Source organism: Babylonia areolata, chromosome 33 (assembly GCF_041734735.1).
Source record: "Babylonia areolata isolate BAREFJ2019XMU chromosome 33, ASM4173473v1, whole genome shotgun sequence".
In the NCBI taxonomy this organism is placed as follows: domain Eukaryota; kingdom Metazoa; phylum Mollusca; class Gastropoda; order Neogastropoda; family Buccinidae; genus Babylonia; species Babylonia areolata.
The window spans coordinates 10,065,918-10,078,556 of NC_134908.1; the positions used below are offsets into that span (position 1 = coordinate 10,065,918).

The 12,639-nt window shown below is 41.6% G+C and overlaps 2 protein-coding genes across 7 annotated transcripts in view; one reads left to right on the forward strand and one right to left on the reverse strand.

Moving 5' to 3' along the window:
* Positions 1-5,176: 5,176 nt before the first annotated feature.
* Positions 5,177-10,369, forward strand: LOC143277200 (uncharacterized). Its single transcript, XM_076581984.1, has one exon. It carries the CDS (start codon positions 5,408-5,410, stop codon positions 6,536-6,538), a length of 1,131 nt encoding a protein of 376 aa, XP_076438099.1. The 5' UTR covers positions 5,177-5,407; the 3' UTR covers positions 6,539-10,369.
* Positions 8,397-12,639, reverse strand: part of LOC143277199 (uncharacterized) — a 35,181-nt gene continuing 30,938 nt past the window's right edge. For all 6 annotated transcript variants that reach the window (XM_076581980.1, XM_076581979.1, XM_076581983.1 and 3 more), the window contains one exon: positions 8,397-11,017. In XM_076581980.1, coding sequence (XP_076438095.1) covers positions 10,853-11,017 — 165 coding nt within the window. In that variant the 3' untranslated portion in view covers positions 8,397-10,852. The remainder of the gene's footprint in view (positions 11,018-12,639) is intronic.

Genomic DNA, 12,639 nt, shown 5'->3' on the forward strand with positions numbered 1-12,639 from the left:
AGTCTGAAGAAGACCGAAGTCATGTACCAGGCACCCCTTCATGGCACCTACGCACCACCCAAGATCTACATTGACGGGCACCAACTGAATGATGTGGAACATTTCACTTACCTTGGAAGCATCATCTCCAGCGATGCCACAATCTCCAAGGATGTGGACCATCGTCTGTCCAAATCCAGCAGCTCATTTGGACGTCTCCAGAAACGTGTTTGGCAAAACCACTCCCTAAGACTCTCGACCAAAATCCAGGTCTACAGGGCAGTCGTCATCAGTACCCTGCTGTATGGATCTGAAGCTTGGGTCCTCTACAGGAGACACATCAAGCTGCTGGAGCGTTTCCACCAGAGATGCCTACGCTTCATCATGGGCATTAATTGGCAGGACTATACCACCAACATCGAAGTCCTGGAGAAAGCTGATCTCCCAAGCATCGAGTCAATGCTGATGCTTTGACAGCTGTGCTGGGCAGGTCATGTAGCACGTATGGACAACTCCAGAATGCCAAAGGCTGTCTTCTACGGCGAACTGCGTGAAGGTAAACGCAGCGTTGGAGCTCCACGCAGACGCTACAAGGACCAACTGAAGCAGCAGATGTCACGTAGCAAAATTGACCGCCACAGCTGGGAGACACTGGCAGCAAACAGATCTGCCTGGAAAACTTCCACCAGGAAAGCTGTCAGGAATTTTGAAAAGGTCAGGACACAGACAGCCAGGGAAAAACACGAGCGGAGAAAGGAGGCATCATCTCAAGTTTACCCCTCCAGCGACCAGCCAACCTTCACGTGCGCCAGCTGTTCCCGACATTGCAAATCCAAGATTGGCCTGTACAGCCATCAGAAGGCTTGCCTCACCCGGACTAGACCTTCTTCCCAGTGATCTTCGGATACGAAGAAACTGCCATCATCATTATAGGCTAAAACCATTAGTCCAGTCTAAAATCTTATTCCTGTCAACTGAATGTAAAAAGAAAAACAAACAGGTGTAACAGCTTCAAACCTCTCCCCCGTTGGATTTACCACAGGGTCTTTCTGAGCAAGCCTCCAAAGACTCCCAGGATCAGTTGTGGCAAGTCAAAATCAACACCCCCGCCTCAGAATTAACCATTTCAATTACCCACTACAAGTTTAATCAAGTTAAGGGCTGGGTCTAGATTTGACCCTGGGGTAAAAGCCTACCAGGGGGTACAAGCAGGCTGCCACACCAGGAAGAAAAAAAAGTATCACATTTCATGGAAGACACACTGTAAATGCTGTAATCGCTTTTGTTTTGTTATCTTATCTTGAAGGTGGAAAAATCTTAAAGTCCTCCAGCACACCATTTTCTTTGCATTCACACCAAAACTGTGTGACAGTTATTCTCTGCCCCATAAACAGTAGAGGATACTGAAATCAGCAAATCTATTATCTCCTCATGATCGTAAAATCACAACACAGCATACATAAAAAGAATCAGCCATTTTGATTAGCAGAAACGAAAAGAAAAAGAGAGAAAATAAAAAAGTGAACAAAAACAACAGAAATCTGATGTATCCAGTTTTCTGCAAGCATTATGGTCAATGCAATTATGTGAGAGGCAGTGGATCTAACCTCTGACAAAATGGCTGCTGAACTGATGAAAATAACTCCAAACAACAATGACTGCCAGTAGGTCTAGTGGGAGAGTATAAAGTCTGGTCTGTAGGTCTAGTGGGAGAGTACAAAGTCTGGTCTGTAGGTCTAGTGGAGGGGGAGAGTATAAAGTCTGGTCTGTAGGTCTAGTGGAGGGGGAGAGTATAAAGTCTGGTCTGTAGGTCTAGTGGAGGGGGAGAGTATAAAGTCTGGTCTGTAGGTCTAGTGGAGGGGGAGAGTACAAAGTCTGGTCTGTAGGTCTAGTGTGAGAGTACAAAGTCTGGTCTGTAGGTCTAGTGGATGGGGAGAGTATAAAGTCTGGTCTGTAGATCTGGTGGATGGGGAGAGTATAAAGTCTGGTCTGTAGGTCTAGTGGAGGGGGAGAGTATAAAGTCTGGTCTGTAGGTCTAGTGGAGGGGAAGAGTACAAAGTCTGGTCTGTAGGTCTAGTGGAGGGAGAGAGATTAAAATATGGTCTGTAGGTCTAGTGGAGGGGGAGAGATTAAAATATGGTCTGTAGATCTAGTGGAGGGGGAGAGTATAAAGTCTGGTCTGTAGGTCTAGTGGAGGGGGAGAGTATAAAGTCTGGTCTGTAGGTCTAGTGGAGGGGGAGAGTACAAAGTCTGGTCTGTAGGTCTAGTGGAGGGGGAGAGATTAAAATATGGTCTGTAGGTCTAGTGGATGGGGAGAGATTAAAATATGGTCTGTAGGTCTAGTGGAGGCGGAGAGATTAAAATATGGTCTGTAGATCTAGTGGAGGGGGAGAGTATAAAGTCTGGTCTGTAGATCTAGTGGATGGGGAGAGATTAAAATATGGTCTGTAGGTCTAGTGGAGGGGGAGAGATTAAAATATGGTCTGTAGATCTAGTGGAGGGGGAGAGTATAAAGTCTGGTCTGTAGGTCTAGTGGAGGGGGAGAGTATAAAGTCTGGTCTGTAGGTCTAGTGGAGGGGGAGAGTATAAAGTCTGGTCTGTAGGTCTAGTGGAGGGGGAGAGTATAAAGTCTTGTCTGTTGGTCTAGTGGATGGGGAGAGATTAAAATTTGGTCTGTAGATCTAGTGGAGGGGGAGAGATGAAAATATGGTCTGTAGGTCTAGTGGAGGGGGAGAGATTAAAATATGGTCTGTAGATCTAGTGGAGGGGGAGAGTATAAAGTCTGGTCTGTAGATCTAGTGGAGGGGGAGAGTATAAAGTCTGGTCTGTAGGTCTAGTGGAGGGGGAGAGTATAAAGTCTGGTCTGTTGGTCTAGTGGAGGGGGGAGAGATTAAAATCTGGTCTGTAGATCTAGTGGAGGGGGAGAGTACAAAGTCTGGTCTGTAGGTCTAGTGGGTGGGGAGAGTATAAAGTCTGGTCTGTAGATCTGTGGAGGGGGAGAGATTAAAATTTGGTCTGTAGGTCTAGTGGAGGGGGAGAGTATAAAGTACGGGGCTCAAACCCGTGGACACTGGCTTCCTAGTCTGGCGCACAACCACTGCACAATCACTCCACTGTGTTGGTGGGGGAGGAAGAGTGATGGCCTGAATACACCCATGTGTTTGAGCCCACAGTTTCAGAACAGCAGTATCTGTTCTTTCCCTTTGCTGTTCTCACCAGAAGCTCACAAACCCAGAGTCCCCCCCCCCTACCCCCCCCCCCCCCTCAAGATATTCCCTCTTCAACCTTCCCCCTTCTCTTTCACCACCACCCCATCCCTTGCCTCTCCCTTCTTTCATCACAACACATTGTCCAGATAAAATCACCTTCTAGTATAAAAATGTAAAACTATTACAACTTGCAATACAGTACATCAACAGCAATAAATATACAGTACCCCCCCCCCCCTCCCAATCAAAATAACAAGATAAAGTCTCAAGATGAAGCCAGGAGTCTATTTGTGAACAGGCGTCTGTCCTTTGAACACTGTGACAGCTGCACGGACCTGAGAGTCAGAGTCACAAGTGAAATCCCTCAACTGGGCTGCTTTAACCAGAGCATAACCCTTTCTGGATGTAGACAGTGCAAAACACTGCATTCTTCCTCAGGATCTGGTCTTCATCTTCTTCATCCTGTGCATGAGCCGCTTATCCCACAATCATTTCTATTTGCACCTGGGCTTTTTACACATTTGTCCATTTTTCTCCCCTCCATCTTGGCATCTGTAGAACAATTTTGGGGTGGGGGTGGGATGTATGCAGGGTATCTACTTGTTTCCATAACCAACCAAAGTCTCACATGAATTACAGGATCTTTAACGTGCGTATTTGATGTTCCACTGAATGGGGGTCAAGGCACTAGCAGGTATGCTCACACGCTGACCTGCCAGATCAGAAGGAGCTCCTCCCTTCACACTTCAGACGAAGCTGGGATTCAAACCCTGGACTGAAAGTCAAGAGCTTTAACCACTCATCTACTGCAGCAAAATCATGCAGCAGTCCGACCATGACTCCGTTCTTCATCACACTGAAGCCGATATGTCACACAGACTGACAAGGCAAGTCCCAGGTTTGATCTCCGTATCAGTGTCTAATGGGTTAAGGGTGAAGACTTTTCTGATTGCCCAGGTCAACGAACATGCAGACATACTAGCTCTAATTCCCTTTGTGTATGATGATATACACATGCAGAAGATCAAATACACACATTAAAAGCCCCGTGATCCACATCAGTATTTGGTAGTTTATGGAAACACAAACACACCAGAATGCACACCCCTGAAATTGATTTGTGGCTGCCTAACCTATAATTATGGTGGAGATAAAAATGGTCATGCAAGTAAAAGCCCACTTGTAGTTACGAGTGAACATAACATGCCATATATTTCACAAAGTATGAAAAAAATGCTATGTATTAAGCTCTCTTTCTCTCTCTATATATATACACACATGCAAGCCCACTTGTAGATATGCGTGAACATAACACCCCTTGTATATCACAAAGTATTTAAAATATGCTATGTATTAAGCTCTCTCTCTCTCTCTCTCTCTCTATATATATATATATATATATGTACAAGCCCACTTGTAGATACGAGTGAACAAAACATCCCTTGTATTTCACAAACTATGAAAAATATGCTATGTATCAAGCTCTCTCTCTCTCTCTCTCTCTCTATATATATATATATATATATATGGAAGCGAAAGAATCTGAGCGCGCTGGTTCGAATCACGGCTCAGCCGCCAATATTTTCTCCCCCTCCACTAGACCTTGAGTGGTGGTCTGGACGCTAGTCATTCGGAAGAGACGATAAACCAATGTCCCATGTGCAGCATGCACTTAGCGCATGTAAAAGAATCCATTGCAACAAAACGGTTGTTCCTGGCAAAATTCTGTAGAAAAATCCACTTTGATAGGAAAAACAAATAAAACTACACGCAGGAAAAAATACAAAAGAAAAAGGGTGGCGCTGTAGTGTAGCGACGCGCTGTCCCCAGGGACAGCAACCTGAATTTCACAAGGAGAAACCTGTTGTGATAAAAAAAGAAAGACAAATATATATATATATATATATATATATGCAAGATGTCTCAACAAATAAATAAAATATGTGTGTGTGTGTGTGTGTGTGTGTATATATATATATATATATATATATATATATACACACACACACATACAATTATAAAATGTATCCAAATTACAAAAGCTATTTTAAAAAAAGGAAGCATACTGAAATTGTAACAAGGGCAAAAGCTTTCAACAGGAAAAGAAACAAGCACAGTAACTTGTGCTGCTAATAAAAAGTACAAGACACCTTCCCAATTTTTTCCAACCAGTGAAGACCACCAATACCCTCCTGCCAACCACCACACAGGTCAATAACATGAACCGACCAACAAAACCAAGACACAATACACCCCTACCAACCACCACACAGGTCAATAACATGAACCGACCAACAAAACCAAGACACAATACACCCCTACCAACCACCACACAGGTCAATAACATGAACCGACCAACAAAACCAAGACACAATACCCATCTACCAACCACCACACAGGTCAATAACATGAACCGACCAACAAAACCAAGACACAATACACCCCTACCAACCACCACACAGGTCAATAACATGAACCGACCAACAAAACCAAGACACAATACACCCCTACCAACCACCACACAGGTCAATAACATGAACCGACCAACAAAACCAAGACACAATACACCCCTACCAACCAGCACACAGATCAATAACATGAACCGACCAACAAAACCAAGACACAATACCCCCCTACCAACCAGCACACAGGTCAATAACATGAACCGACCAACAAAACCAAGACACAATACCCATCTACCAACCACCACACAGGTCAATAACATGAACCGACCAACAAAACCAAGACACAATACACCCCTACCAACCACCACACAGGTCAATAACATGAACCGACCAACAAAACCAAGACACAATACCCATCTACCAACCAGCACACAGGTCAATAACATGAACCGACCAACAAAACCAAGACACAATACCCATCTACCAACCAGCACACAGGTCAATAACATGAACCGACCAACAAAACCAAGACACAATACACCCCTACCAACCAGCACACAGATCAATAACATGAACCGACCAACAAAACCAAGACACAATACCCCCCTACCAACCAGCACACAGGTCAATAACATGAACCGACCAACAAAACCAAGACAGAATACACCCCTACCAACCACCACACAGATCAATAACATGAACCGACCAACAAAACCAAGACAGAATACCCCCCTACCAACCACCACACAGGTCAATAACATGAACCAACAAACAAAACCAAGACACTTCTTCTTAAAAGAAAAAAGGGGTGCGGGGGTGGGGGGGGGGGGGGGAAGATGTCAATCTGGCCACAGCTTTTTTAAAAAAACATCACAGCAAACAACACTGTACATTCAACACGTGCTCACAACAACAACAGTGGAAGAACCAAACTTTCCAATTTAAAGAAACACCTCTTTAAGAACAAGGGTGTTGTCAACAGTAAAGCCATCGGTGCCGACCACGGGCACCTGTGTTAAATTCTTCACTTTGTCAGCCATTAAGTCAACAACGAGGGACATGGTCCTTAAACAATGCTCTATCCCTATGTCTCACAAGTTCCCAGTCAAACTAACTCTGATTACATGGCTTCAAAGTTTAAAGCAAGCTGTTATAAATTGGAAGTTTGGTAAAATTAGGAATAATAAAGTCATACGGACCTTTAAACACCAAAGTAAATGATATTCACATGTTTGGTCCGAAACTGATTCAAAAGAGCAAATTCAACACATTTTGGAACAATGTTTTTTCAGCATATACAAAATTTTGTAAAAAGGTATGTTTTAAAAAAAAAAGGTGATAAATCATTAACCAAACCAATATTTCATACTGAAAATTCAAGATTAATCCAAAGGTTGTCAATCAAAACACATGGTGCACAACAATACTGTTTTATGGAGAATCTGATGAAGAGCAAAAGTGAGTTCTTCACTAACGCAGAAATGTTAGGCAAATTCAGGATGAATGCACATTTTTTGGAATTGATAAGGTGCCTGAAATCAGTTAAAGAGTACAAAAGGAAAAACATTATGATATCTGACAATAACAGTGACGCATTTACAAAAACAGTGCATTTGTTACTCAGTGTGAGAAAAGGATCTATAACATACAACGTTTTACCTGAGGACATAGAAATATCTGAAATCAAACCGTTCATAAATTGGGACAAAAAATTAAATATACTGGCGGACTGGGAAGGGGTAGTTAAAGAAATCAAAACAATAAAGGATGGGCGTGATAGCCGAGCAGTTAAAGCATTTTCAAGTTTTAAAAAAATATTCAATTCATTCGTTTCTTTCTTTTTTCTTTCTTATCATTTTCTTTTTTTTACAATGCACAAAATTTTAATACTAAATACAGATACAATACATCACAACAGATTAATGCATAGATAAGAAAAAAGATCTGTAATAAGACACTGGACATATATATAATGATATAGGATATACATGTTGCATACCCTGCACCCTTTCCCTCGTTTTCTGCACAAACTACAAAGGAAAACAAAACTAAGAACAACAACGAAACTGAGTGAAGGACAGACAAAGACAAAGACAAAAAACAACAACAAAAAAGATACAAGGACAAAACTAAGGACACTTTCTTTATATGAACAGATAAGTAACATCTTCTGATAGATGTCTAAATTCATTTTTTCATTATCTAAACAGGTAATATGATACACTCAAGATGCAAGCTGGCACATCACCACAAGACAAAGCACGAAAAAGGCAGAGCTAATGTGAAAACACACACACACCACACACACACACACACACATATATATATATATATATATATATATATATGTATACACACACACACATACACAAATATATACATTCACAAACATATATCTCAACTGAGTAATAACAAATTAAGGCAATAAGGCACTGAAAAGTAAGGCACTATTTTGACATAATTCATTATTCTATTAAGTTCATGTATAGCTGCCATTTTATAACCAATTCGTGATTTTACATATTCAGCAGGTGTGTGTGTTTTTCAGTTTTGTATCTTATCTTTATTTCTGTCAACAACGTTTGGATATTTGGTCAAAGTGTGTTTATTCTGCACCTGTATATGAAGAATTTTCCAAGTAATAGGATAAGATCTAATATGTCATCAATTCTGCTGTCTTCTTCAGTTTATGTTACAGAATCTTAGAGACTAACAGCATATTAAGGAAAAAGAGTATTGCAGAGAGCAACAGGTGCAATTTCTGTGACAATGAGAAAGATGCAATTGAATAGTATCTATATAGTTGTCACTACTCTCAATCCTTTTGGGAAGAACTAGAATATATTCTAAGAGAAAAAAATGTACACATGTTAACAGATCATTGTTTGATACTGATCTTATACCATTTGGTACAACAACAAAAATTCATTGCAACCAATGAAGTATTGGACTTAATTATTCTACTTGGGATTTTTTTTTTCTATATAAGTACAGACTAAACAAAAGAAAACGAAATATACAAATGTTTCTGAAAGAATTAAGTGAACGGTACAAGGTTGATAAACATATGAATTATCTTCAAACGAATTGCAGAGGAAATGGTTTCCCTACACTGGTATCTTTGAAACATGAATCTCAATAAAATAATTGTAAGAATGATCAGCAACCCTGTAGAAGGGTTCTGAATAAGCAGTTATTTCATGGGATATGAAGATGGTGTTCGGTTTGAATGTAATGATGAAGGAACACGAACTGAAAATCCAGCATATTCTGTACAGGGATACCCCGGGTTGACTGATTAATTATCAATTTATTCATCAAGTTAATTATTAGTGTAAATCCTCTTGAACAGGTCCAGTCTTCGAGGAGCACTCATTTGTATGGCTCCGTCTTTTTTAAATTCATTTATTTGTTTTCTTGTTTGTTTGTTGTTCTTCTTTATATGTGAAAAAAACCAGAAATACCCTTGTAAGTGAACTGTTGCTGTAGTACTCTGTAATTGTTTACTATGTTAATGGTGTACTTCGTCTACAGTGATATGTATGAATGTGCACACATTCTGGTAATGATGATGATGATAATATCTCAAGATAAGAAATATAACCTTCAATGCAAGAGAGAAAAAAAAAATTCACATGCTGAACTAGATATTTTGACAACATTGAAACAACACAATTTGAAATATGAACACTTAAAAAAAAATTCACATGGTGAACTAGATATTTTGACAACATTGTAACAACACAATTTGAAATATGAACACTCTGACAACACATTTTGATAACAGATGAACACTTTAACTACACATTTTGATGGCAGATGACAGATGTAAACAGCTGTCAAGCTTTGTTACAATGTGAAAAATGGTCCTATCAACATCAGTGACCCCTCCATGTCCATCGAAGTTGCCTCTGGTGGTGTACTGTCTAGTCAACTAAAGTCGCCAATGGCAGTGAAAGAGTTAAAGCAAATAAGAGAAGGCTGTGGTGAGGACATCAGCATTTCTGCTTATTTCATATTTCCAAGTGGAGTGATGGCCTAGAGGTAACACTTCCTCCTAGGAAGCGAGAGAATTTGAGTGCACTGGTTCGAATCACAGCTCAGCCGCCGATATTTCCTTCCCCTCCACTAGACCTTGAGTGGTGGTCTGGACGCTAGTCATTCGGATGAGATGATAAACCAAGGTCCCATGTGCAGCATGCACTTAGCGCATGTAAAAGAACCCATGGCAACAAAAGGGTTGTTCCTGGCAAAATTCTGTAGAAAAATTCACTTTCATTGGAAAAACTAATAAAACTGCACGCCGGAAAAAATACAAAAAAATGAGTGGCGCTGTAGTATAGTCACACACTCTCCCTGGGGAGAGCAGCCCGACTTTCACACAGAGAAATCTGTTGTGATAAAAAGAGAAATACAAATACAAATACAAAATTACCACGAAAAATTGCACACACAAAACACAAACACCCCCCCTCCCCCCCCCACCTCCCCTTCAGAACCATACAGAAATGCATAAAAAGGCCAAATAAGCAATAACATTCATAACAGGTCACTGGTATTCAATTACTTCTTTTTAATGGGGAATTTGGCCATTTTGATATATAGAATTACACACAAACACACATAAAAAAACAACAACAACAACACACATATCTTTTTTTTATATACACAACACTGGGAGCCTGATCAACACAAGAATATTTAAAAAACATACAACAAAACTATACAGATGTTTTAGCTTCTCTCTCTGTGTGCGCCTCTGTCTCTCTATCTAAACAAACAAAAATTATATATATATATATATGTATATATGACACATGCCTCGAATGGGAAGTCATGTTAAAATATTCCTTTCATTAAATCATTAGTCTTTTTTTTTTTGGAAAGAAAAAAACAAAACAAACCATCACAAATTCATTCACACAGTCCATCTGGCACATCAAATAAAAATATATATATAACAGTATCAAAAATAAATTCCAAAAAGTACTGCGACCATGCTGCAAGTCCAACAATTCAAGTAACAAAGAGTTCTGTCCCCTGCACTTTTTCACACTGTGCTCGGCACGGTGTGTTCCAACACCACCATCATCATGTGACCCAGGGAAAAAACAACAACAAAAGCAACAACCCCCTTCCCCCACCCCACGCCCAAAATAAAAAACAACAACAAAAAAACCCATCAGTACAAAAACCAGAATCATCCATTCCTGAAATCAACTCTCTGAAGACCCACCCACCGACAGACAAACAGAACAGTCAGTTCCCTGGTTCCCCCTCCAACACCGTCCTCCTGAGGTCGAGGGAGTGCTCGTTCTTGGTGACGATGTTGCGACAGCTGGGGCAGCTGACCTCTTGCTGCTCCCAGGTCATCTCCACACTCTGGGGACAGTGCAGGCACTGATAGCGGTTCAGCAACTTCACCTGCAAAGGTGGGCAAAGGGCAGCCCCAAAGGGGCCCGTGTCAGTCACTACAAGCTGAAAATAGCCGTGTAGTTAAAGTGTTGGACTTTCAGTCTGAGGGTCCCGGGTTCGACTCTCAGTAACGGCGCCTGTGGGTAAAGGGTGGAGATTTTTCCCATCTCCCAGGTCAACCTATGTGCAGACCTGTTAGTGCCTGAGCCCCCTTCATGTGTATATGCATGCAGAAGATCAAACACACGTTTAAGATCCTGTAATCCATGCCATTGTTTGGTGGGTTATGGAAACGAAAACATCCCTGCATGCACACACCCAAAAACAGAGTATGGCTGCCTAAATGGTGGGGTAAATGAACAAAATGGTCATACACATAAAATGTTACATGTCTGTAAGAGTGTGTATCACTATGTGTGTGTAACTGAAGCCTGACTGACTGACAGGAAATGAATGACGAGCACCCAAACGGCAGCTATCTGTCGGCTCTAGCTCTACCCAGGCAGGCAGCCTGTGGTGCAAATGACCCTGTGTTTGTAAAGCGCTTAGAGCTTGGTCTCCGACCGAGGATGGGCACTACATAAGTACTCATATCGTCATCATCATCAACTCTCCTTTCTTCGCTAGCGCTAGGAAGAAAGACAGGAGGGGGTCAGGGGGGGGGATAACTGAACATGCATACAGGCACACAACAGAGGCGCAACAATGCCCATGGTGGGGGGTGGGGTGGAGGAAGGTTGTGGGAGGAGGGACTGACAAACTCTACTTTCTGTTCAATCACCTGCATCCACCACCACCACCACCATTTCCCCCTAACAATTCTTTCTCTCTCTCTCTCGCTTTGTTTGTTTTTTGTTTTACCATATACAAACAGGCCTGAATTAAAAATCTGATCTTTGCTGCACCCTGAAGATGACTTTACTTTTTGTTATTCCATGTTTTCATGTCTGAATTCCGTGTGTGTGTGTGTGTGTGTGTGTGTGCGTGTGCGTGCATGCGTGCGTATTATAAGCTTACTGTCATGCAACTCTGATTGTGTGTACGTGCATAAGCGTGATTAAGTGGTTTTCTTTTTGTATGTGTGTTTTGGCTGTGACTATATGTGAGTATGTCTAACCGGCCGAGTGCTCTCCCCCTCCTGTTTTTTCAGTTAATGTTCTGGGTTCTGCATTGTGTTTCATTCATTCTGACGCTGCTGGCACTTCGTCATGGACTGGTTCATGGTTCTGCATTGTGTTTCATTCATTCTGATGCTGCTGCTGGCACTTCGTCATGGACTGGTTCATGGTTCTGCATTGTGTTTCATTCATTCTGACGCTGCTGGCACTTCGTCATGGACTGGTTCATGGTTCTGCATTGTGTTTCATTCATTCTGACTCTACTGCTGGCACTTCGTCATGGACTGGTTCATGGTTCTGCATTGTGTTTCATTCATTCTGACTCTGCTGCTGGCACTTCGTCATGGACTGGTTCATGGTTCTGCATTGTGTTTCATTCATTCTGATGCTGGTGCTGGCACTTCGTCATGGACTGGTTCATGGTTCTGCATTGTGTTTCATTCATTCTGACGCTGCTGGCACTTCGTCATGGACTGGTTCATGGTTCTGCATTGTGTTTCATTCATTCTGACA